General features: G+C 41.5%; 1 protein-coding gene across 4 annotated transcripts in view; it reads right to left on the bottom strand.

Annotated features, from left to right (window-relative positions):
* Positions 1-26,914, bottom strand: part of MLLT10 (MLLT10 histone lysine methyltransferase DOT1L cofactor) — a 209,817-nt gene that overhangs the window by 159,797 nt on the left and 23,106 nt on the right. For all 4 annotated transcript variants that reach the window (XM_024199587.3, XM_024199595.3, XM_024199614.3 and 1 more), the window contains one exon: positions 19,678-19,732. In XM_024199587.3, coding sequence (XP_024055355.1) covers positions 19,678-19,732 — 55 coding nt within the window. The remainder of the gene's footprint in view (positions 1-19,677; positions 19,733-26,914) is intronic.

Here is a 26,914-nt window from a genome sequence, read left to right as displayed (position 1 = left end):
CCCAGTATTGCTAACCCCAAGCATTTCAGAAAGCGTAAGTCAGGCACAAAAAATCATTATATTCGTTTAAAAATAATGACATTTAAAAAAAGATGGGTTCTTTTTATTTGCCTTATGATTTTTAGTGTCTAGAGTTCAATATTTTCCAATCTTTTCTTCACAACCATAAGGGCCAGAAACTTATTTTTTATTAAACTAAAGGCAAGATTCTCCCAATCATCCAACTCCAAGAGCAGGAATTTAAGGAAAAAAAAAACCAAAAACCCACCAAATACCAGGATTTTTTGAGAGTCGCATGAGTTGGCAAGACTAATGGGACATAAAAGAAAAAATCCATCCATTTTTCCTCAGACCAGGAATCTGAAAGGTAAAAAGTTTCCCACTATGAATAAACTATATTTTCAAGTGTACTTCACTTTTTAAAAATAGGCATTTCTGAGCTTCCAGTTGGTACCTTCCGTCTTATTAACAATTGACAGATTGTGATATTTTCAGAAGGGAGTGTAGCAGGTCACATGGAGCTCTTCAAAACAAATAATATGACAACTCATGGGGGTATGACGTGCCTTTCTCCCCAGAGATCAAGTGGCAAGTTAAAAAGTCTTTGAGCAAAGTTCAAATAAAGCAAACAGCCCCTTACCCAAAGTTTCCTTCTTACAGGCATCTCTACTGGGATCCCAAATCTTCCTTGAGGTCTAGTAGTCAAAATTCTCATAGATTTTAAGGCCAGAATGATCATTAGGAACATCTAGTCTAATCCAGCATAACACAGGCCATAGAATTTTGCCCAGCAATTCATGCATGAAGCCCATAACTTCTGTCTGAGCTAGCGCACATATTTTAGAAACATATTCAATCTTGATTTAAATGCATCAAGAGACAGTGATGGGGTGGATTCTCTGTAAAAGCTGTTCCAATGATTCCCTCACTATTAAAAAAAAGTGCTTAATTTCTAGTCTAGCTTTGTCTAGATTCAACTTCCTGCCATTGGACTTGGCTATGGTTTTGTCGGCTTGATTAAAGAGTCTTCTAGTACCAGACATCATCTCTGCATCCAGCATTTTGGGGGAAATGAGGGGTGCCGAAAAATTCCAAATAACTACGAGGGAGAGCGTTTGGGTGCGAGAGGGGGTGCAGGGTTGGGGCACGGGAGAGGGGGTGGGGTGCTGCATTCAGGCGGCCCTTATCTTGGATGGCTCTCCGCAAGCGGCGACCTGTCCCTGCTGCTCCTAGGCACAGGGGTGGCTAGGCAGCTCTGCGTGCTGCCTCCGCCCGCAGGCGCTGACCCCACAGCTCCCATTGGCCGCAGTTCCCGACCAATGGGAGCTATGGAGCCAGCACACAGAGGGGACCAGTGGGGCAGGGCCAGCGCACAGAGCCACCTAGCCGTGCCTCCTCCTAGGAGCAGCAGGGAGGGATCGCAGTTCGCGGGGAGCCGCCCAAGGTTAGCGCCACCCAGATCCAGCACCCCACACCTCCTCCCACGCACCAACCCCCTGCCCCAAGCCCCCTCCCGCACCCAAACTCTCTCCCAGAGCTTGTACCCCAAAACCCAGCCCCACACCCCCTCCTGCACTCCAAACCCCTCGTGGCCGTTCCTTTGCCTAGGAGCAGCAGGGACATGTCACTGCTTCCAGGGAGCCACACAGAGCCAAGTAGGGAGCCTGCTGGCCTCACGCCAACCGGACTATAAACCACACTTTCAATGAAGATCAGAAATGCTGATTTATAGAGCTTTCCATTTGGTAAAGTGCCAGATAACACAGCTTTAACTGTATTTTTGAACACTTCTGCCTTTTTCTGCACTATTATTGACAATCTTACCATCCTTATATAGTTATGGTCCTACGTCACTGTTAAAATTTCTTTTGTTTCAGATAGATTTTTAAAACCTCTTTTTAGGCCCGATCCTGTTCCCATTTGAACTCATGGAAAATTCCCATAAACTTCAGCAAAGTGTAGGACAATGGGGCAAATCCGGCACCACTGGCCACAGATTTTCATCGATACCTTTTAGCTTCCTTTATGAATTGCCTGCTTTTTAATAACTACTAATTTACAGTCACAGCTACCAACTTTCCCCTTTTTCCATTACATTTCATATAACAATTTATTGCTGCTTTAATTTCCCTTATTAAACAGACTTCTCTCATTGGTCTTAAAAGGGTCAATATACCCAAGAGTCTTGGGTAAGAGTCAAGCTTCCAGTCTAAAAGATTATATAATGTCAACGCTTCTCCAGTTCTGGTCACACCACAAGATACTCAGAAATACCACCTGTAATTAAAATTTTATTTTCAGATTCACTTTCTAGTTGATTCACAGCAGGGAATGTTTCTTACCCTTTCAAAACATGCAGCTTTCTGGGCTGAGGTGAAAAAAATTACTAATGCAGCTAGTTAATGTTTCCTTTCTCTTACAATAGCTCCTATCAGAAAACTTCATCCAAAATTAAATTATGTTATTGTGTTTCACTAATGATGTTACTGTTTACTGGTTTATTTGTTGCTATTAGCTTTGAAAGTTTGGACTTTTAATAAGGTTTCATTCCCTAAGGAGTCTGAAAAAAAGACAGTATACCCTTTGTAACTTTCAGTTCTCTGTTTACATAAGAATGTGGAGATTTTTATTGGGATTTAGACACATGCAGGTGAGAAAATAAATATGCACTATTATTCTGTTGTGGGTTTTTTTGTTAATTTTGTTTTTGTTTTGGCCTTTAATCTTTGTAAATACATGTATCAGAATATGATCTCTTAAATTTTACTAGTTTAGCTATCCAAAGTAAATGTTAATTCACTGAAAAGCAGTAACTGCGATGTGGTATTGCCGTTTGCAAGTTTAATCATTCTAAAGTTTTGCACATAATTAATGTTCAACAATGATGTAATAGGTGTCAGGGTCTAGAATCCTGCATAGAAATTCATCGCTGGTCTGCTGATTTGAACTGGCAGAGATCTGGTGGGTCCTATTAGTTCCAATTCAGGTTATAAAAAAAAAAGTTTGAGGACCCACAGGGAACTAAAGGTGAAAAGCAGAGGGATCCTTTCAGGGAACCAGAAGCAAACTCTAACAAGATACAGGGGCATCATTTGCTTTTGCTCCTCCCTCCCCCAATGTTTGTATAGATCTAAATGCTCCATTATGTTTTCTACTCCCCACCCCACACCAGCTTTGAAGGATATAATTACATATAACGTTCTGTATGCTCACAACTTTCCTCTCTCCCACAAAAAAAGTTTTCTGAAATGACCCCCCTGGCAAAAAATTTATCATTCTTTAAAGTTAAAAATAATGAAAACCCCAAAAGGTGAACTTGCACCTTATCCAGTGTATGTATTGTCTTAGGAACAGGAGAGAAACACTACCTGCTTACATGGCATTATTACTAATAGTATGAAGTGTTTTAAAGGTACAACCAAATTGTTTTTCAAGTCAATGTTAAAACCAATTCATAGCTCAAAGTTAAGCAGACATATTTTCCTTGCAATATTATAAGAATTCAGTACACAATACATATTTAAACACAAAATTATTCATTAAAGCTTTGTTTTAAATTCTTCAACCACAAGCATTTCAAGTATTACAGACTTAATCCAGGAATTTCTAATACAATTTCTTCTTACAACAATCTACATTTCAAAAACCTAAACATTTCTAACCTTTTACTTCATAATACAATAGCACAGGGGATCTCAAACTGGGGATCAGGACCGCTCAGAGGGTAGCGAGGTTATTACATGGGGGGTCAGGAGCTGTCAGCCTCCACCCCAACCCCCGCTTTGCCTACAGCATTTATAATGGTGTTAAATATATTAAAAAGTGTTTTTAATTTATATGGGGGGGGCGGGTCCGCACTCAGAGGCGTGCTATGTGAAAAGGGTCACCAGTACAAAACTTTGAGAACCACTGAAATAGCAGCAGTCTCAGGATTTATATGGAAAGAGCCATATAATTATACTTCATCTACAATGATCACAGAGCAGGTCACATATAGGAACATGCAAACAAACTCTATCACTGAAATAGTTATCACTTGGGCACAATGTGACAGCTATTTAACACCACACAGTAACACCACACAAAATGGTAACACACAAAATCCATTCAAAACCAACATGCAGTGGGAAATCACAAAGATAGCATTATTGACCGTTATTGTCAAATCCTAAAATTCAATATTAATATTCTTTGCAATTTACTGGATAGGCTAGTTTAATCAAAGATAAGCACAAGTAATACAGGAAACTCTACTTTTTACACAATCTTATGGATTTGGCTGGGTTTTCAAAGAACACACAAAAGAGAACTCTCCAGTGATTAGTTATAGTACTTAAAGTACTTTAAGTATTTACTACAGAAAACTATATTGTGACATTGTTTTTCTAAATACTTTTTAGAAATACATGCTTCAGTATCTACAATCAGTTAAACGAGCTGTTGGCTCTCTAAATGGAGGTAGGCATCTTCATATTTCCCAGCAGGATGATCTTAAGCAGGGCTAAAAACAATGTTTTTGTTCGAAAGCACTGAAAATGAGAAAACTTTTGAAACTAATTGCTTATTTTAGTAGCTGATTTTAAAAGTTAATATTTGCTCAATCCTCTAAAAATGCAGTGATATGTACATGATAAACATTAGGGTTTAACAATTGCTAAATCAAATGTGTTTAAATTAGGGCTGCCGAATAATTGCAGTTAACTCATGCGATTAACTCAAAATAATTAACTGCGATTAAAAAAATTAATCGCGATTAATCGCACTGTTAAACAATAGAACACCAACTGAAATGTATTAAATATTTCTGAATTTTTTTCCTACATTTTCAAATATATTAATTTCTATTACAACACAGAATACAAAGTGTACTGTGCTCACTTTACATTATTATTATTATTACAAATATCTGCATTGAAAAAATGATAAAAAATATTTTTCAGTTCACCTCAAACTAGTACTGTAGTGCAATCTCTTTACCGTGGAAGTGTAACTTACAAATGTAGATTTTTGTTGTTGTTACATAACTGCACTCAAAAACAAAACTATGTAAAACTTTTAGAACCTACAAGTCCACTCAGTCCTACTTCTTGTTCAGCCAATCGCTAAGACAAACAAGTTTGTTTACATTTACGGGAGATACTGCTGCCTGCTTCTTATTTACAATGTCACCTGAAAGTGAGAACAGGCATTCTTTTGAAGCTGGCGTTGCAAGGTATTTACGTGCCAGATATGCCCCGTCATGCTTCGGCCACCATTCCAGAGGACATGCTTCCATGCTGATAATGCTCATTAAAAAAATAATGCGTTAATTAAATTTGTGACTGAACTCCTTGTATGTCTCCTGTTCTGTTTTACCCACATTCTGCCATATATTTTTATATTATAGCAGTCTCGGATGATGACCTAGCACATGTTCATTCTAAGAACACTTTCACAGCATATTTGACAAAATGCAAAGAAGGTACCAATGTGAGATTTCTAAGGATAGATACAGCACTCAACCCAAGGTTTAAGAATCTGAAGTGTCTTCCAAAATCTGAGAGGGACAAGGTGTGGAGCATGCATTCAGATATCTTAAAAACGCAACACTCTGATGCGGAAACTACAGAACCCGAACCACCAAAAAAGAAAAATCAACCTTCTGCTGGTGGCATCTGACTCAGATGATGAAAATGAACATCCGTCGGTCCACTCTGCTTTGGATTGTTATTGAGCAGAACCCATCATCAGCATGGACACATGTCCTCAAGAATGGTGGTTTAAGCATGAAGGGACAAATGAATCTTTAGCGCATCTGGCACGTAAATATCTTATGATGCTGGCTACAACAGGGCCATGCGAACATCTGTTCTCACTTTCAGGTGACATTGTAAACAAGAAGCGGGCAGCATTATCTCCTGCAAATTGTAAACAAACTTGTTTGGCTGAAGTAGGACTGAGTAGACTTGTAGACTCTAAAGTTTTACATTGTTTTACTTTTCAATGCAGTTATTTTTTGTACATAATTCTACATTTGTAAGTTCAACTTTCATGATAAAGAGATTGCACTACAGTACTTGTATTAGGTGAATTGAAAAATACTATTTATTTTGTTTTTTACAGTGCAAATATTTGTAATCAAAAATATAAAGTGAGCACATACACTTTGTATTCTGTGTTGTAATTAAAATCAATATATTTGAAAATGTAGACAACATCCAAAAATACTTAAATAAACGATATTCTATTATTGTTTGACAGTGCGATTAATCGCTTGACAGTCCTAGTTTAAATATATTTAAAAAACTTTTAAACTGATTTCCAGTGTTTCTACAATAATGGTAACACACATTCTTGCATTCCTACTTTGCATCAAATTGTCAAGACAGAAGCTTCCTGCTTGATTACTGTTTTTTTCCTTGTTTACTTTTTTAAATTAGATAACAGAATAACCTAAACAGTAACAACTGAATTTTTTGCACTGGATTTTTTTAATCAACTATTAATGACAGAAAGTATTATACTATCTAGCAAAACTTTGAAAGATGAACTTAGCAATCAGAATGAAAATCAGTTAAAAGCACTCTGCATCTCACCTTTGGGCTCAGACTAGAGACAGGGAAAGGGCAAAGAAGAAAAAGTTGTATTCTTCTCATAAACAGTCTATATTTTGAGATTGAGGCACACCTTTCACATCAGAGGTGACAATATACCATTGTTTTAATGGTATATCCTTGGAATTTTAATTTCAGAGAGCTCTGGGAAGAATAGGAGATAGTGACCTATCAAAACACTAGGCAAGAACATCATAATATTCTGTAATGTACAGCTATTGACAAAGTGCTTCCTAACCAGTGTTCCCTCTAATTTTTTACGTCCATGTGCGGAATGAATTTTGTTAATGTCACCAATATGGAGGTGATGTGTGGCGGAGCTGTGAGACTTGGAGTGTGGGAGGGTACTCAGGGTGCGGGCTCTGAGGTGCAGGCTGCCTGGGGCTGCAGTGGGGAGAGGTGCCTCTCCCTGGCCACGGCAGCTCTGGCTGGTCTGGGGTGGGGGCTGGGCTGGGCCTCTCCCTGCCTGCACAGCCCTTGATAGTTTGCTGCGCAGCCACGTGGCAGCGCAGCTTAGAGGGAACTTAGTTCCTAACACACCTGGATTCAGCCTCACATGTCACCATTGAATCCAGATAACTTGCAAGAAAAGCAACAAGAGAGCAGTGGCAGAAGTCTCAATCCAAAAATTGCAACAAATAGTTTCTGAAATCTTATGTGATGGAGGAGGCAAATAAAGTTTTCTTCCGGAGTCGACCTGCTGATCAGCACATCCCCCTCCCTCCCAGAGCCTCCCACCCACCATGATCAGATGTTTTGCGGTATGCAGAAGACTTTGAGAGGGCGTCGAAGAGTGAGGGCACAGCACGCTGGGGGGAGGGGGCAGAACAGGGTCAGAAGAGGCGGGGCGGAAAGAGGTGAGGTGGAGCCTTGGAGGAAGGGGTAGAGTGGGGGTGGAGCCTGGGGCACAGCCGGCGGTCGAGCACCCCCCAGCACATTAGAAAGTCAGCGCCTGTGCGCACGGCATCTTATAGCCTTGGCTGCAGACACAAGGGCGATGCAAGATGCATGTGTGGGTCAACTGACACTGCTACAAAACATTCAGGCTCCAGCACATGATGCGCATGTGCACCAATGTTTGGAATCCATATAGGGACCATCACTCAAAGAAACACAATCTGAATGAACAGAACTGTTCTCAGAAACTTGTTAAACGTGGGTTGTTTGCATCTAGTAACTAAATCTAGCATTTCTTACTAAGGAATTTTCGCATTATTTTGCGGATAAATTCACTTGGAATTTGGATTGAGCTGTATGTCACAATGATAAAGTTAAGTCGAAAAAGAGTCTTCTCTGCTGGAGTTTTAGTCCATGTTGCTTACTGAACTTCTGGGAGTACTAAGAGATTTGCAAACTGTCACCTGTGAATTAGAATGGTGAAGGCCAAAAGGGAGGTACTGAGGCATATTATTGTAATTGTCTGCCCTCTTCTTTTAACCATTTTTTAAAAATCTTTGGTCAAGAAACATTATTTAATGCAGACAGACACTCCATTTACTGTCAACATCTCAAACCCTCCTTTCCTTTACAAGGAAAATAATTAAGGCTGTACAGATGACATTTTGATAATTCCTGGAATATTCAGCTTTCCTTGACCCCAGTCAATTTGCATAATGTTAAGCTTCGGTATAACAAGGAGACTGCATCCATTGTGTTGGTTGATCTCCTTCTGGGGTGGATGAAGATAGCTGGCATATGATGATTTTTTAGATCTTTCTGCCATCTTCAGTGTTGTTGAAAGTAAGATGTTGTTGACATACCAGCAGATCCTATCAGAAGTAGACAGAGTAATTCAAGTGGCTCAGTTTCTTTCCAAAAGATGCCAGAATGTAATATTGGACAATAGCTCATCTGCCCAGATGATTCTCTCATTCAGGGTTTCTCAGACTCCCATTGTCACCCATCCTATTCAATGTTTATGAGGCCCCATATACTTCAGAGATGGCAAACAGTAGACAAACAGCAAACAGGATGCTGCACAATAGACAGAGGTAAGGATATACATTTTGTAGTTTAGGATTATGCACGATGTCACTCTTACAAAATCCATCACAGAATCCTAAGCATGCACACAGAGCTACAGTGAAAGAATTTTGAAGAGGTCACAAAGTAAACTGTATGAAATTCAATTTATCTTCCTTGAGGATGAAAAAATAAGCCAGCCCTCCTTCAATTGGAATTTTGAACGATTTGCTGTCGGGAATTTGCATCGCTTGGATTGAAGTAGCTAAACCATGGTAAAAACAGCTTTAGTTTTAGTGTAGTTTGTCCACGGAGTAGGGTAAAACACAGTTTTATCTGACACTGCTATCAGTTGGGGGAGGAGGGTCCTAAAACTTATCAAAATTATTAAATTAATTAACAGGAAGAAGAGATTTCAAATATATTTATATCTGAAACTTCCCGCAAAGCTATTTTCCCCAATAAAAAGAAAGATCTCTTAAATTAAGTGGCTGGTGGTTTGTTTTTAATTTCCATCTGTTAAAGTTTTAGATCTATTGTATAAGAGGATTAACATATTCCTGAGTATACAGTAACAGTGAGTTGTAGGCACTTCTTACACAACATGTCAGCAGTCATGCACAGACTGCATTCTACTTCCCGCCTTCTCATATATTAATGCTTACTGAAAATGCAACATAGCAGTAAAGAAACTCAGACAGGGAAAGCTGCTGACTCAAAAGAGCTGGCATGTGACATTCCTTACAGATTTAGGAGATCCCTGCTCTAACCCTTGAAAACACGATGACATAAAAACATTGCATTATTAGCTGGCTTTCTACCAAGCTGCTGCATGTGAGATGTCTTGGTGAAAAGCTGACATAAGGAATGCTGTTAGCATTCCTCATCATCATCCAGCTGGATCAGATTTCAAACAACTTCTACTTTAATTCAGTAAAACAACAAGCCTCAGTACCAACCTTTTAAGTTCACAGACAAAAATAGTGATACAGAAAATTACTATAAAACACTCATTCCAACCATATCAAAACATTTCTAAACAGTTTTTTAAAGTAGTAAATAACACACTTTCTATAAAAAAAAAAAAGCAAAGATTTGCATAAGTACCTGATACCATGAGAAAATATAAATATGAAAGTTAGAGGCTGACCTAAACTTTAGTCATTTTTTCCTTCTAAAACGTTTGTGGTCCTTCCCTTTGAATGGATTAAAAAAAAATTACAGCATTTCAGTCAATCCAATTAACAAAATTTCATTGTATTCAAACTGACCAACTCCAATGCCAAAAACCCCACACTACATCTCCCAGCTCACTGATGATAGCTATCCTGAAAAGAGTATTTGCTTCCTGTTTTCAATGTAAAAAAACAACGAGGAGTCCAGGGGCACCTTCAGATGCATCTGAAGAAGTGGTTTTTTACCGACAAAAGCTTATGCCCAAATAAATCCATTAGTCTTTAAGGTGCCCCCGGACTCCCCATTGTTTTTGTGGATACAGACTAACGCTACCCCTCTGATACTTGTTTTCAATGTGTTTCTCTAAGGAATATAATCTTACACTACACAAACAACAAGAAGAGAAAGATATTACTAGAAAGTTTATTGAGTCTTGTAATAGCCTTCAAATATTTGAAACAGAAAAAAATAATAAAGCAAATCAGGAGTTCTGATGATTTTATAACCCATTTAAATCTCACTTACGTATTTTACTTTTCACATGAATACGCTTTGATGAACAAGAAAAGCAAGGAATTCTGGCACTATTCACGGTGATTATTCCATCCAATATATGGAGTCTTATTTTCTACTCAAGCCTAATTTTCTATTTTTAATATTAAATATCATTAAGAAATCAAAGGCCATTTAGTAGTGTTTATTAAATTGCATTTTTTTGGATTTTGGAAAGATTTTATAGCAAAACAGTATTAATTCTCAATGTCCTGCAAACCACACAATAGGAATAATTACATTTTGTTTACAAGACCATAAACAATTTTAATCCAATATTTATAGGACAGTATCAAACATATTAGGTAGTCAAATAAATTGAAAGAATGTTCTACTCTATGCATATTCGTATCTTTAACACCTTATACTTTATTCCTATGGTTTCTGAATGCATGAAGGTGGTCAAGACTGGTATGCCCAACTACTCTTCACAAGCAGGTTACCTGCATGTTTCTAATACAACTAGCTGCAGAAACAGGGTGAATGATGGTTAACTATGATCCCTACTATACATGGAAATTGCCTAGCTGTTCTTAAGAGCCAATATGGATAAAGTTGGGCCAAGTTATGTAGTTTTTACTCTGCCCTGACTCAGACAAAAAGATAAAACAAAACTTACTAAAATCAATAAAGTTTGTTTGAGGCAAGATTTCAAGAATTGGCCTTTTCAAGTAGTTGGTGCAAACATTTTTTTTAATGGTTCATTAGAACAGTTTGAGCCAAGAATAGTTTTCAATAATTGTATTAATAACAAGTTTTGCCACATCCACATTTACCAACACAATTGTGTTACCTAAAGCCACTTTCCACATCAGTTCTTGAAAGCCACTTCAGAACACACTAGGAAAGCTCATAAATGTTTTTCCTGCACTGAAGAAGCCCCACTCATGGCAGCAGCCATAGAATCCATAATGTATGGAATGGGAGAAATGCCTTCTTCCTATCTAAAACAGAATTTCTACCATTATTACCACTGGTGGAGTTGTGCTGATGCAGAAACTCCTTAAAATAATTCCCAGTGCAAACACAACTTTCCTGTATAGGTAGGTCACAATTAATATTCAATATTAATACTTCTTTAAGGCCAATCTACACTGCCAAAACTCCCCCGGAAATCATGTTATAACAATGATGCTGCAGTCTAGATGAGGCCAAATCATGTTATAACCATGTTCCGAAACCATATCACAGCCTATGGGCTCTAAGTTCTTGTTTACGACAAGCTTATTCCTCTAAAATTTCCCAGTCACCACCAATGATTCAGCTCTACTGAGAATAGCCCTGGGGTAGACAATGGTAAGTGCCGCCCAGCGGCAGCCCATACCCCAGCCCCCTCCTGGAGCCAATACCCCATTCCCCCACCTGCACCCCAAGCCCCTGCATATTCTTTTTACCACACTTCTAACCTTAGCAAATCAAGAAATTTCCACACAAATTTCATTCTAATCAGCTGCAGTTGTACCCAGATATCAATTCAACTAAAAACATAAATAATAACAGTCATGCTCAGAGGGCTCCATTAGAATCAGGGTCCAACTGTGCTAAGTGCTAAAGGTGAAGGTTACATATCTACCTCAGCCCCAACTCCATCTCCTTGCTCATGGTCCATGGGGGACTTCAATCACCCTGACATCTGCTGAGAGAGCAATACAGCAGTGCACAGACAATCCAGGAAATTTTTGGAGAGTGTTGGGGACAATTTCCTGGTACAAGTGCTGGAGGAACCGACTAGGGACCGTGCTCCTCTTGACCTGCTGTTTACAAACAGGGGTAGGGGAAGTAGAAGTAGTCGGCAACCTAGGCAGCAGTGACCATGAGATGGTTGAGTTCAGGATCCTGACAAAGGAAGAAAGGAGAGTAGCAAAATATAGACCCTGGACTTCAGAAAAGCAGACTTTGACTCCCTTAGGGAACTGATGGGCAGGATCCTTGGGAAGCTAATATGAGGGGGCAAGGAGCCCAAGAGAGCTGGCTGTATTTTAAAGAAGCCTTATTGAGGGCACAAGAACAAACCATCCCAAAGTGCAGAAAGAATAGCAAATATGGCAGACAACCAGCTTGGCTTAACAGTGAAATCTTTGGTGAGCTTAAATTCAAAAAGGAAGCTTACAAGAAGTGGAAATTTGGACAGATGACTAGGGAAGACTATAAAAATATTGCTAGAGCAAGCAGGGGTGTAATCAGGAAGGCCAAGGCACAATTGGAGTTGCAGCTAGCAAGGGATGTGAAGGGTAACAAGAAGGGTTTCTACAGGTATGTTAGCAACAAGGTGGTCAGGGAAAGTGTGGGACCCTTACTGAATGGGGGAGGCAACATAGTGACAGGTGATGTGGAAAAAGCTGAAGTACTCAATGCTTTTTTTGCCTCGGTCTTCAGAGACAAGGTCAGCTCCCAGACTGCTGCACTGGGCAACACAATATGGGGAGGGGGTGAGCAGCTCTTAGTAGTGAAAGAACAGGTTAAGAACTATTTAGAAAAGCTGGACGTGCACAAGTCCATGGGTCCAGATCTAATGCATCCAAGGGTGCTGAGGGAGTTGGCTGATGTGATTGCAGAGCCATTGGCCATTATCTTTGAAAACTCGTGGTGATTGGGGGAGGTCCCGGACGATTGGAAAAAGGCAAATATAGTGCCCACATTTAAAAAAGGAAAGAAAGAGAACCCGAGGAACTACAGCCTCACTTCAATCCCTGGGAAAATCATGGAGCAGGTACTCAAGAAATCCATTTTGAAGCACTTGGAGGAGAGGAAGGTGATCAGGAACAAGGGCAAGTCATGCCTGACCAACCTGATTGCCTTCTATGATGAGATAACTGGCTCTGTGGATATGGAGAAAGCGGTGGATGTGATATATCTTGACTTTAGCAAAATTTTTGATACGGTCTCCCACAGTATTCTTGCCAGCAAGTTAAAAAAGTATGGCTTGGATAAATGGAATATAAGGTGGACAGAAAGCTGGCTAAATTGTCGGGCTCAATGGGTAGTGATCAACAGCTCGATGTCTAGTTGGCAGCCGGTATCAAGCGGAGTACCCCAGGGGTCGGTCCTGGGGCCGGTTTTGTTCAAAATCTTTATTAATTATCTGGATGATGGGATTAATTGCACCCTCAGCACGTTCGCAGATGACACTAAGCTGGGAGGAGAGGTAGATACGCTGGAGGGTAGGGATAGGGTCCAGAGTGACCTAGACAAATTGGAGGATTGGGCCAAAAGAAATTTGATGAGGTTCAACAAGGACAAGTGCAGAGTCCTACACTTAGGAAGGAAGAATCCCATGCACCACTACAGGCTGGGGACCAACTGGCTAAGCAGCAGTTCTGCAGAAAAGGACCTGGGGATTACAGTGGACAAGAAGCTGGATATGAGTCAGCAATGTACCCTCATTGCCAAGAAGGCCAACGGCATTTTGGGCTGTATTAGTAGGAGCATTGCCAGCAGATCGAGGGAAGTGATTATTCCCCTCTATTCGACACTGGTGAGGCCACACCTGGAGTATTGCGTCCAGTTTTGGTCCACCCACTACAGAAGGAATGGGGACAAATTGGAGAGAGTCCAGCGGAGGGCAACGAAAATGATTAGGGGGCTGGGGCACATGACTTCTGAGGAGAGGCTGAGGGAACTGGGGTTTATTTAGTCTGCAGAAGAGAAGAGTGAGGGGGGATTTGATAGCAGCCTTCAACTACCTGAAGGGGGGTTCCATAGAGGATGAAGCTATGCGTTCTCAGTGGTGGCAGATGACAGAACAAGAAGCAATGGTCTCAAGTTGCAGTGGTGGTCTAGGTTGGATATTAGGAAAAACTATTTCACTAGGAGGGTGGTGAAGCACTGGAATGGGTTACCTAGGGAGGTGGTGGAATCTCCATCCTTAGAGGTTTTTAAGGCCTGGGTTGACAAAGCCTTGGCTGGGATGATATAGTTCAGGGATCATCAACCTTTGGCTCGCGGCTTGGCTGGCGGGCCAGGCCAGTTTGTTTACATGTCGCATCCGCAGGTTCGGCCGATCACAGCCAAATGCTTCCCACAATGGGGGCTGTGGGAAGCAGCGGCCAGCACGTCCCTTGGCCCGCGCCGCTTCCCGCAGCCCCTAATAGCCTGGACCGCGGCCAGTGGGAGCCGCGATCGGCCAAACCTGCGGACACCGCAGGTAAACAAACTGGCCCGGCCCGCCAGGGTGCTTACCCTGGTGGGCCACGTGCCAAAGGTTGCCGATCCCTGATTTAGTTGCTTTGATCAGGGGATTGGACTAGATGACCTCCTGAGGTCTCTTCCTCTGGTACAGTTACATCAGAGGGTCACAAACACAGAATATTCCTATCAGTATATCTTTTGGAAAACAGATAATGTACAGTAACTCCTCGTTTAACGTTGTAGTTATGTTCCTTAAAAATGCTACTTTAGCGAAACGATGTTAAGCGAATCAATTTCCCCATAAGAATTAATGTAAATAGGAAGGGTTAGGTTCTAGGGAAATTTTTTTGTATATTTTTGTGTGTATATAACTTTAAACAATTTAATACTGTACACAGCAATGATGATTGTGAAGCTTGGTTGAGGCGGTGGAGTCAGAAGGTGGGATATTTCTCAGGGAATGCCTTAGTGCTAAATGATGAACTAGCACTCAGCTGAGCCCACAAGGATTAACACATTATTGTTAAATGTATCCTTACACTCTGCAAGGCAGCACGCATGGAGGGAGTAGACACAGGATGGCAGAGAGAGAGAGACCCCGACCGTGTGTGTGAGAAAGACAGACAGGCATTGCACCCTTAAGTACACTGACCCCACTCTAAATACACTGCCTTTTTAAGGAGATCAGCAAGTTGAGTCAGCAGCTGCTGCCAGCAAGCTCCCTCCATCCTGAGCCCTGTCATGTCCCTCCCTGCTCTGTGGAGATGGGGTACAGGAGCAGGGGGACAGGAGCGGGGGAGGGGGACACCCTGACATTAGCACCCCTCTTCACCACCCCCCACTAACCAAGAGGAAGGCTCCCAGAGCAGCTCCAAGGCAGAGGGCAGGAGCAGCACACGGCAGCGGAGGGAGGGACAGCTGAACTGCCCAGTAAGTGATAGCCTGCCTGGCGGCTGCCGCACACAGAACTTAGGGGAGCTGATGGGGAACTGCCAGCCCACCCTGGTTGCAAGCCCCCACCAGCTAGCTCCAAAGGGCTGCTCTTCCTGTAAGCAGTGGACAAAGCAGACGGTTGCCAAACAATGTTATAAAGAAGCACTGCGCAACTTTAAACGATCATGTTCTCTAATTGATCAGCAATGTAACAATGAAACAACGTTAACTGGAACGACGTTAAGTGAGGAGTTACTGGACTGGACTCTGATTCATAGCTATTCCAATATAATGAGAGAGTATTGCTTCTGAAGTGTCTAGAAGAGAAATCAGAGGTGAGACAAGGTATACCACACTGTCAAATTGCTGAAAGAAAAGGTCTTATTTTGGACTGACCATTATGAGATGAGGGCAGTGGTTACAGATGTGCAACCACATTATGGTAGTTGATGGTATTTCCAGTATAAGCTAGAGCCAAAATCATGTAACTCAATATTCAGGTACTCTAACAGCTCTGACCCTTTGTATATCTAGTGTATCTGCAGTAGATTAAAAGGGTTTGTGGTCCGTGTTGAGATTGCTGGAGAAGTAGAGGGCTGATCATTAAAGCGCAATCAAAGATTATTTGTGGAACCTTAAAAAAAAAAAACTAAAATGTTCAAGTATTTAATCATATTTACAATCTAACTATTTTAGTTTCATATATGCAAATCACTACATATAATTACAAAGTAAATCACTAAAAATACACATCTTAAATACAGCAAGAGGTATAATTAATAGGAAAGGGACACTGACAGTTTGCATTAAAGTAGATCTAAAAGTATTGGTTTTACCCATAAAAACTCATTGAAAAACAAGTTTCAAAGTTCACGTAAGGGACAGTAGAGTCCTGTATTTTTTTTTTTTATTTACTTAACACTTTGTTGACTCTTGATTCAACAACAGACATTTACCATACCTTAACAAGAGCTCTGAAACATATTTATTTTCCATGCTTTCTAATGGGAAAGAATATTTTCAATGCTATTTTCCCCTTGATAAGAAGGGCTTTCCTGAGAAGCAACTGGCAAGGCTGCATTGTGTAGAACACTGCAGTGGCATTCACTACCACAAGCAGTGTAACTTGAAAGAGAGAATGGATAACAAATCCACCAATACTGCCATTCCCCCAACATCCTAAAGAAAAATAATCCTATAATTCAAGCATTGAACTAGGACTCAGAAATTCTGCCTTGATTCCCCATATTTAAAATTTAATAGTTTCATAAAATTTAAAACCAGAAGGGACCATTAGATTATCTAGCCTGATCTTGGGATAACACAGACTGCTAAATTTTACCCAGTTACCCCTACATTGAGCCAAATAACTTGGGTTAGACTAAAGCATTTCAGTCCTCAAAAGACTAAATTGTGTGCCACAAGCAGCGAACAGGAGAAACTAGGTGCCACCAACGCCTGAAGAACCTGCAATGTCATGGAGTTGATTAGGTGACATATGCCCAGATGACCCTAGCAAGCAACCCAAACACCATGCTATAAAGGAGTCAAAAAAACCCAAGGCCCCTGTCTATCTGACCTGGGAGAAAATTCTTTCCCAACTCTAAACCTAGCAATCAGTTTGGCCCTGAGCATGTGAGCAAGACACACCAGCCAAGCTTCTGAGAAAGAGGATTCACTGTATCACCTCGTACAACTGGTCTACCCTGTCCTTTGTTCTGTCACCAGCTGTGGCCAAGTTCTGATGCTGGGGGGGGGGGGGGGGGAAGGAAGAGAGAGAGACACAAGGAACAGAATATATCAAGTCCACTGTGCATTTGGGAAAAAATTCCTTCCTGACCCCTGGTGATGAATTGATTGATGCTGGAGACCTGATTATAGCCATTGTCATAACACAGAGCTGTTAACGTTTTCATAGTGAGGGCAATGCAGAACTTGATGTTCTCCCTATGGCCCATGAAAGAAGTTAATAAACAAAGAGATTCATAGATTCACATTCAAAGTCCAGAAGGGACCACCACAGCTAACCCAACCCTCCCACAGACACAGGCCAGAGAATTTCTCTCAGAAACTACAATAAAGCACGTGGATTAGAAAGATATCTAATCTCACTTTAAAGACTCCAAACAATGGTGACTCCACAACCTCCCATGTAAGCTATTCCAATTTTTAAATCACACTCACTGCTAGGAAATTGCATCTTATTTCAAGGCTGAATTTGCCCGACTTCAACTTCCAGCCACTGGATCTTATGATGTCTGTCAGCCAGGTTGAAAAGCTTCCCACTGTCAGATATCTTTTTTCCATATGTAAGTACCTATGCACAGCAACTAAGTCACCTCAACCTTCTCTGCCATAAACAGAATAGGTTTAGCTCCTAAAACTCTCAAAGGCTTGTTTTCTAGACTCTGGATCACTTTTGCAGCCGTCCTTTGAACTCTCACCACTATTTCCACATCTTTCTTGAAACATGGACACCAGAGCTGGACATATTCTAGCAGTAATCTTCCCAATACTGGGTTCAGAGACAAGGTAACTTCCCTACCTCAACTTAATATTCCCCTTTTTATACATCTGAGGATTGCATTAGCCATTTTTTTGACAGCACTGCATTGAAAGCTCATGCTGATGTAGACTTAAGTCCTTCCCTGAGTCTCTGCTTGCCAAAACACTCTCCCTTCTTGTAGGTACAGCCCGCATTCTTTGTTCCCAGGTGTGTACTTGGCATTTGACTATATTAAAATGCATTTTGTTAGACTGTGACCATTTAATCAAGTGATTGAGATCACTATCAGTAACCTGTCCTCATTATTTACTATCCCACCAATCCTTATCTACAAATTTTACCAGCAAAGATTTTATATTGTCTAGCTCTGATAAAAATATGGAATAGCGTTGAGCCATAAACTGATCCCTGATGGACCCTGCTAGAAACAGCCCCATGCACTGACATCTCACTATGAGCAACTATACTTTGAGTTCTGTAAGTGAGCTAGTTTTTAATCCAGCTAATGTGTACCCTGTAGTTCTATATAATGCAGGTTTTTTAGTCAAAATGTCATTTGGTACTTTGTCAAATGCCTTGGGGACTTCCAAATAAACTATATCAACATAGTTTATCAACCAGACCCATAATCTTGTCAAAAAAGACCACAAGTTTGTTTGTCAAGACTTACCTTTCATTAAACCATGTTGACTGGCATATTTTTAGCCTATAATTCTTTGTAGATACTATTTCATTGTTTTGTCAGGGATCTATAGTTCCCTAAGGGGTCATCCCTTTTAAAATGAGGATACTACTACTTCCCTACCTCTGAGGGCTGTTTAAGGCTGAATTCATTAGTGTATCTGAAGTGCTCATATACTACGGTGATGAATGCCTCAGTAAATCCTATTAAAAACAAGATAGCTACACAAACTGGGATACAGGAGCCACCCCAGAACACAGATTCTTAGCACACAACAGGTGCAAAGCCTCTGAATGGGTTCCCAAAATCTTGCTCATCCATCCCCTTTTGACACCAGAATTTGACCAGTCACACTAAATCTGAATCTCTTACAGCCACAGATGTGGGGGCAGGATTTGGCCCTTGATTAATGTACTGAAAAAAAGACAGGCATTTCTAAAAATGCTTGGAACATTCTTTTACATCCCATTTAGTAGCAAAGATTTAATAAAGACATAAATACTCACTTCAGATTTCCTTTAATGATACTATTCAGTAAGAGCTCAGAATTGATAATGCACTGAACAACATTACAAGCAGATGTGAAGGTGGTAAATCACCACCGCGTCTTTTCGATCTCTAATTTCTGTGTTGCAGAACCTATTTGTAAATATGCATGAAAACTATTCTCTGAAACATGCATCAGTGTAAGTAGCTTGACCTTTGGAATCCCTGACAACTTTGGAAGTCCCTGACTTTCTACGCCTGAAAATGGGTTGGTGAACTCTCAATAGCAGCTTCCAATGACTGTTCATCTTCTAAAATGCATATGTAATTTACTCTTTATCCTAATGAATCTCATGATTATAATCTTTTGTATTACAATACAGTTTCTTCCTTCAGTCAGAAATTTGTATTTTTAAATAGAGCTAATAAAATATACAGTAAACTGATTATGTTTTCTGAATTCAACCTAAAGTGGACAACTACAGCACATTATACTTTACTGTAAAATAAATATTAGCTTCTGATGCAGTCTCAGTCAGCTATTGTGTTAAAACAGTTGCTCTTTTTGCTAGCAGGTAATATGATCTTTATATTATTTCAGTTTACAGTACCGTTTTCCTTTAAGTAAAAAATTAAAAAAGAAAAAAAATGCAACTTACCCCCATTATCTGTTCTCTTTAAAGCACCATCCTTATGAGGGCATAATTCACATCTCTAGGGAAAAGCAAAAACAAAACAAAGAATTGGAATGATCATAGAACATTATAAGAGAAACCATATAGATTATACAAAAGTATCATTGTAATTGTCTTCTATAATTGACAGATTAGAGTTTGAGAAGCAAGCGGATACACATTTCCATTAATCTAAACAATGCTAAGGATGTATTCATAATACAGAGCTCTTAGGGAATGAAGTTGCTAATTTCTGATATGTTTCAAACCACGGCACTGTACTCACTTAAATAGGAAACAAGTTACTTGTAATTCTACTTCTCTCCAGATAGCTTTCAGAATTCTCATTTCTGGATCTTCACTCCCTAGAAAGACAGACCTCCAAGGATTTGGGAGGGAGGGACTAATCCCAAAGGAACCAGGATGTAACCCAAGATTGTGAGAGAGATATTTGCTTCCACCAGAATCTCGGGGTCCACTGAAGTCATGAATACAGCTGCAGACATAAGACTCAATATTCATAGCATGGTCCTAGCAGTCACTGCTGCCTCTTGCTTCTCCCTCCAGATACAACTGACGATGTCTTGCATCCTGTTCCAGGACAGCAGGCTTTGAGTGGAGATATACTTGGCAACATCAGTAGAGAATGGCCAATTCACCTGTGTCCCAGAGACAACAATATTCTTCCTGACCATCAGCTTGCTCTCATTCAGATGGCTAATCATAGTGAGGTGATGGAGGAGCCTACAACACTGACAGTTCCTCTGCAGCAGGGTGTCAAACTCATTTAATGAAGAGTGAAAAATTCCATTCTTAATTAATTTTTTTCATTCTATAGCAAAACTCCCACTGGCAACAATGGGAGGCTTGCACAAATATCAAAGGTAGAATTTGGCTTTAGGTAGTAACTAAAACTTTTACATTACTTATTATTTGTTCAGTACACCGTTGTCATTCAGCACCATGCCAAGGGGTGGGGGTCGCCTTTAGAACCACTGATAGTTTTGCCCTTTGTTTTTCCTCCATCCCCATCCTCTCCCGTCCATATCTTCTCCTTTCTTCTCTCAGCATTTCCTTCCCTACAGCACCTTGCAAATTCCACAGGCTTCACTCTCACCCTTCCCTCATGGCTTCTGCTAAAATGCTCAGCAGTTAAATAATTAATGCTTACATGAAGGTGTCATCATGTGGCTTTAGAATTGGTTAGTAAAAAGATGGTTTCAACACCTGTCAGTCATTTTTTTAAGGCTGCCTGCAGACTCAGGCAGACAACACTTCATCAGTTGCACTCAGTTCACATTTTTGAAGGGTTTATTTGCAATCGGAAGTGCTATTTTTTTTTAATTAAAACAAATTCTGCAGAATCTGTATAGGTCATGTAGACCACATAAATACACTTATGGGTGGTATGTTTGACAGACACCTGCCCTCCAGGCATCAAACACTAGCTGCACTAAGGCCCCTCAAAGTGGGAGTACACTGGGGTCAAAACCAATCCTCAACACACTAAAGGAGCTAATTCCACAGCGTGTGGGCAATCTTGGCACAATAAGCACTCTGACTGTGCAAACAGCTCTGAAAAATCTTGACACAAGCCCAAGTTAGCACTGAAAGTAATTACTACAGCTTCAGAGATTAACAGGCTTGGCCTGCCTAGATCCCCAAATGTACATTACCACTGAAGTCTCTCAGAACAGTTTCCCAATCCTAAATACATATGCAGAAGGGATACAAAAGAGGCTTCAAGTGCTAACGTGCATAAAGTTATTAAAAGCTTCAGCCCTGGCAAGTCAGAGAGCAGCTTGCTTTCTCTCTGTGCCCCCTGGTATTGCTTAATACTACTAGCACTGACTTCAAGCATCAGTATCTGTACATGGCAAAACCATTGGCAGGAACGACACAGGATGCTTCAGTGGAGGTGGTGAAGCTACATCAGTGGACATAGGGCAGAAAACTGATGTCTGCACTACTTGCATCAGTGCATACCCAAATCCCTCCAGAGGTGAGGCCAACTCAGGCTTTCCTCTTTCAAAGCACTCTGGTCTGATCTGAAGCTGAGATCAATGGAATCTCTAGAGTAAAGCTGCCTCAAGGAACAGTTGAAAGCATTCCCTAGGACACCTGTGTATTTGAGACAGTATCTGCCCCAAACACTCCTTTCACAGAACACATGGAAGAAAATGCAACACATGCCTTTTCATAATAGGCACGCCTCTGGAGTTAAGGATGCATATGTTGTCACCCTGAAAGGACATAAAAAACCCTAATACACACACAAAGCAAGTAAATGACATTCACAGAACTCTGAAGTATCAATGAAAAGAGCTGAAACCCTCAGTGCCTGAAACAGACCTGAATCACAAAAACGTAGGTTACTTACTTGTCACTGCGGTTCTTCAGGAGGTGTAGTCCACAACTGTTTTCCACATGTGGGTATGCACCATGCACCTGAGACTGGAAAATCTTGCAACTAGCGTCCATTGGTCCATGCCTGCACCCTGGCTCTCCTCACATGCAGCACTGAGGGTATAAAGGGAGTTGTGGACTGACCATCTCTCCAGTTCCTTCCCTGCCACAAATCCAGTCATGATCCAAAGCAGAGGGGAAGGAAGACGGGAAGCAGAATACAGATAGGGACCACACATCTCAAAACTCCCAGTTACAGGTAAGTAACCTCCATTTCTTCTTCAAGTGCTGGTCCCTATGTGTTTTCCATGTTGGTGACTGGCAAGCAGTACTCAAATCGGGGAGAGGGAGAGTGAGGATGCAGTCAGCATACACGTCTAACACTGCAATTCCAAAGGCTGCATCAGCAGATGAGGCTTGGACCAAAGCGTAATGCTTTGTGAACTTGTGGAAGGAACTCTAGGTTGCTGCCTTATAAATGGCCAGCATAAGGCACTTCTCAAAGAGATGCTACTGAGTTCACCTGTGCCCTAGTGAAATGGGCCCTCACCCCACCTGGGGGAGGGAAAAGTGCCAATTGATAGCAAAGGAGAATACAGGAAGAAATCCACTTTGGGAATATGAGCAGATACTGCTAATCCCCATGCTCACTCTGCAATAGCAACTAATAGAATAGGTGATTTTCTAAATGGTTTCATTCTTTGCAGGTAGAACGCCAATGCTCGTCTGAAATCAAGAGGATGAAGTCTCCTTTCCTTGCTAGAGGCATGAGGCTTTGGGAAGAATACCAGTAACTGAATCGATTGGTTTATGTGGAACTCAGAAACTACCTTTGGGATGAATTTCGGAAGGAGGAGAAGGGATACCTTCTCTTTTGAAGCAAAACGTGCAGCAAGTCAGCCATGTGGGCCCTCCGGCTCACCTACCCTTCTGGCCAACATAATAGTGACTAGGAAGGAGACCTTCATAGAGAGGTGGAACACTGAGCACATGGCCATCAGTCTGAAAGGTGGCCCAGTAAGTGCTGCAGTATAAGTACATTGGCTTCGTTAGTAGTGGGAAGACCCTAGTCAGACCCTTTAGGAATCTGGCTGCTACCAGGGAGGCTTAGGCAGACCTAAATCCTTGGGACCTGCACATCAACACTCACTCAACTTGGAAGGAGTCAGGGAGGAATTCCTTCTCCTGGAAGCAGGTTTAGAGGTGGATCTGTTTTTTATGTCTGTGACAGTGCACCTTACTCTCATAAGAAGCCTGAGAAAATGGGTCATTAGATTTATCTGAGCTGGACTCTGCTTCTGAGCTCGTGCTTAGAATCGTTCTGCTTGAGGACTAAGGCCAATGTACAGGGGAGTCTCCCAGGCCTGCATCTGACTCGGGTCTCATGGTTTTCTCCATGAGATGCTTCCTCAGGTGGAGCTCTTATTCCTCTCAGGTCCAGGGTGGAAAGAAACAACCGACACTGCACTTGCCAGACATATGCACCTCTCTTAGGCAGTAAGGGCAGCAATGGTGGTCATTGCTGAGCATGGAGGAGCAAGGACAGGAGACTGTTTTTTAAATCCCAGAATTCTGACAAAAGTCCTACTCCCAAAAGGAAGGACAAAGAGATTCTCCCAGTGTGGGGAAAATTATGCTACACTAACTACATAATATACTATAAAAACAGTAACAAACTATATGCAATTATATTTACTGAGATTAAGATGATGCGAGGATAACTCCAGAAATAAAGATTCCAACTCAGGCCACGTGGCGGTAACAAGGAACTGGAGAGGCAGTCAGTGTGCACTTCCCCTTATACCCTGGGTGCTGAACATAAGAAGATGCAGGGCGCAGGTGCAAACCACTGGATACTACTGGCAAAATTTTCCAGTATCAGGTGCATAGTGAGAATAAGTATCCACGTGTGGAATACTGATAGGAACAAGCATTCGAAACAGGGCCGGCTCCAGGCACCAGCTTACCAAGCAGGTGCTTGGGGCGGCCACTTCGGAGAGGGGCGGCACGTCCAGCTGTTCGGCGGCAATTCGGCGGACGGCCCTCACTCCTGCTCGGAGCGAAGGACTTTCCGCCGAATTGCCGCCCCAGATCGCGACCGCGGCTTTTTTGTTTGTTTGTTTGTTTGGCTGCTTGGGGCGGCCAAAACCCTGGAGCCAGCCCTGATTCGAAAACCCACTAATGTTCCTCAGAGAAATCTGGAAACCAGAGATGGGCCAGAGGTGCCCAAAAGGCCACAGGAACATCAAAATAAACAGGACTAGACTGACAGGAAAACGGGGGAAATATCAAAAAAGGGTCCCCAAAACAGAGCAGGTAAAAGAGATGGCTCCTGAGGGATGCTCTTTCAGTGGCAGAGCTTCGGCTCGTTTTGCAAGCAAATGAAGGCTGTGAGAGGATATGATTGCTTTCTATGAAATATGTCAGGGGGGTAAACAGCAGGGAGGACTAAAAATTATTTAAGATGAAAGCTATTGTTAGCACAAAAACAAATGGATATAACTGGCCATGAACAAATTTCAGACTGCAAATAAGAAGGTTTTTAACCAGCAGAGGAGTGAGGTTCTAGAACAGCCTCCCAAAAGGAGTTGTGGGGGCAAACTTAGTTAGTTTTAAAATATCACTTGATAAATTTTTGAGTGGGACTATATGATGGAGTGGCTTGCAATGGTGGGGGCAGGGCTAGGCAGCCCTGGTGGTCCCCTCAGTTCATGTTTTATGTTCCTAAAACTCTCATGCTTCAGGGGTCAGCAGCTCACCTGCAGGGTCAGGAAGGGAATTCCCCACACAAACATTGTATTTGGGCGGAGGGGGCAGGTGTCTCCTTTCACTGAACCATCAGAGATGGCCACAGCTGGAGATGGAACACTGGATGGGGTAGGCTGATGTTCTGAGATCGTACTGAGAATTCTTTCAGGAGCTTACTGCTTAGTTCTTGCTCACATGCTCATGGTCCAACTGTTCATTATACATGGAGTCTGGAAGGAATTTTCCCCCAGGTCAGACTTGCATGGAACTTGAGAGCTTTTTGCCTACTTCTGCAGCGTGGGGTGTGGGTCACTTGCTAGGATCATCTGGGATCTGGGCATATTTTACTTAATTCCCTGCCAATTCAGGGAACTGGTGCCTCAGTCCCTCCTGTTTTCTGCCCACCGCACATAATGGTTTAGTCTCCTGAGGGCTAGAACACTTCAGTTTAATTCTGGTTGTTGGTCTTTGTGTAGAGGTGACTGGGTGCTTTAGTGGCCTGTGATATAAAGGATGTCAGACTAGATAATCTGGTGGTCCTTTCTGGCCTTAAACTCTATGGCAGTCAATAAAGAATTGACTGGAAGCTTCCCAGTGCTGCAGCTGGGGTGGTGTGTGACTACCAGAGGATGAACATAAGAACATAGAAACAGCCATACTGGGTCAGATCAAAGGTTCCATCTAGCGCAGTATCCTGTCTTCCAACATTGGCCAATGCCAGGTACCCAAGAGTGAATAAACAGAACAGGTAATCATCAAGTGATCCATCCCGTCACCCATTCCCAGCTTCTGGCAAACAGAGACTAGGGACATCATCCCTGTCCATCCTGGCTAATAGCCATTGATTTATCTAGTTCTTTTTTGAACCCTGTTATAGTCTTGGCCTTCACAACACCCTCTGGCAGGAAAATACTTCCTTTTGTTTGTTTTAAACCTGCTGCCTATCAATTTCATTAGGTGACCCCTAGTTCTTGTGTTATGAGAAGGAGTAAATAACACTTTCTTATTTCCTTTCTTCACACTAGTCATGATTTTATAAACCTCTATCATATCCCCCCTTAGTAGTCTCTTTTCCAAGCTGAAAAGTCCCAGTCTTATTAATCTCTCCTCATACGGCAGCCGTTCCATACCCCTAATCATTTTTGTTGCCCTTTTCTGAAACTTTTCCAATTCCAATACATCTTTTTTGACATGGGGCGACCACATCTGCACGCAGTATTCAAGATGTGGGCGTCCCATGGATTTATATAGAAGCAATATGATATTTTCTGTCTTATTATCTATCCCGTTCTTAATGATTCCCAACATTCTGTTTGCTTTTTTGACTACCACGGCACAATGAGTGGATGTTTTCAGAGAACTATCCACAAATTACTCCACGATCTCTTTCTTGAGTGGTAACAGCCAATTTAGACCCCATCATTTTATATGTATAGTTGGGATTATGTTTCCCAATGTGCATTACTTTGCATTTATCAACACTGAATTTCATCTGCCATTTTGCTGCCCTGTCACCCGGTTTTGAGAGATCTTTTTGTAGCTCTTCAGTCTGCCTGGGACTTAACTATCTTAAGCAATTTTGTATCATTTACAAATTTTGCCATTTCACCATTTACCCCTTTTTCCAGATCATTTATGAATATATAGAATAGGACTGGGCCCAGTACAGACCTCTGGGAGTCACCACTATTTACCTCTCTCCAGCCTGAAAACTGACCATTTATTCCTACCCTTTGTTTCCTATCTTTGAACCAGTTACTGATCCATGATCTGTGTGTCTGAATTTTGTTCTTAGTTTCAACCAGTTTGCCCGGTTCTGAAGTCAGGCCTACCATCTTGTAATTGCCGAGATCACCACTAGAGCCCTTTTTAAAAACTGGCGTCACATTAGCTATCCTCCAGTCATTTGGTACAGAAGCTGATTAAAAAAATAGGTTACAGACTAGAGTTAGTAGTTCTGCAATTTCACATTTGAGTTCCTTCAGAACTCTTGGGAGAATACCATCTGGTCCTGGTAATTTATTTCTGTTTAGTTTATCAATTTGTTCTAAAAACCTCCTCTAATGAC

Source organism: Terrapene carolina, unplaced genomic scaffold (assembly GCF_002925995.2).
Source record: "Terrapene carolina triunguis isolate 2854851 unplaced genomic scaffold, T_m_triunguis-2.0 Scaffold84, whole genome shotgun sequence".
Lineage (NCBI taxonomy): Eukaryota > Metazoa > Chordata > Testudines > Emydidae > Terrapene > Terrapene triunguis.
Note: the sequence above shows the minus strand (reverse complement) of the source record. Positions and strands in the feature narration are given on the sequence as shown.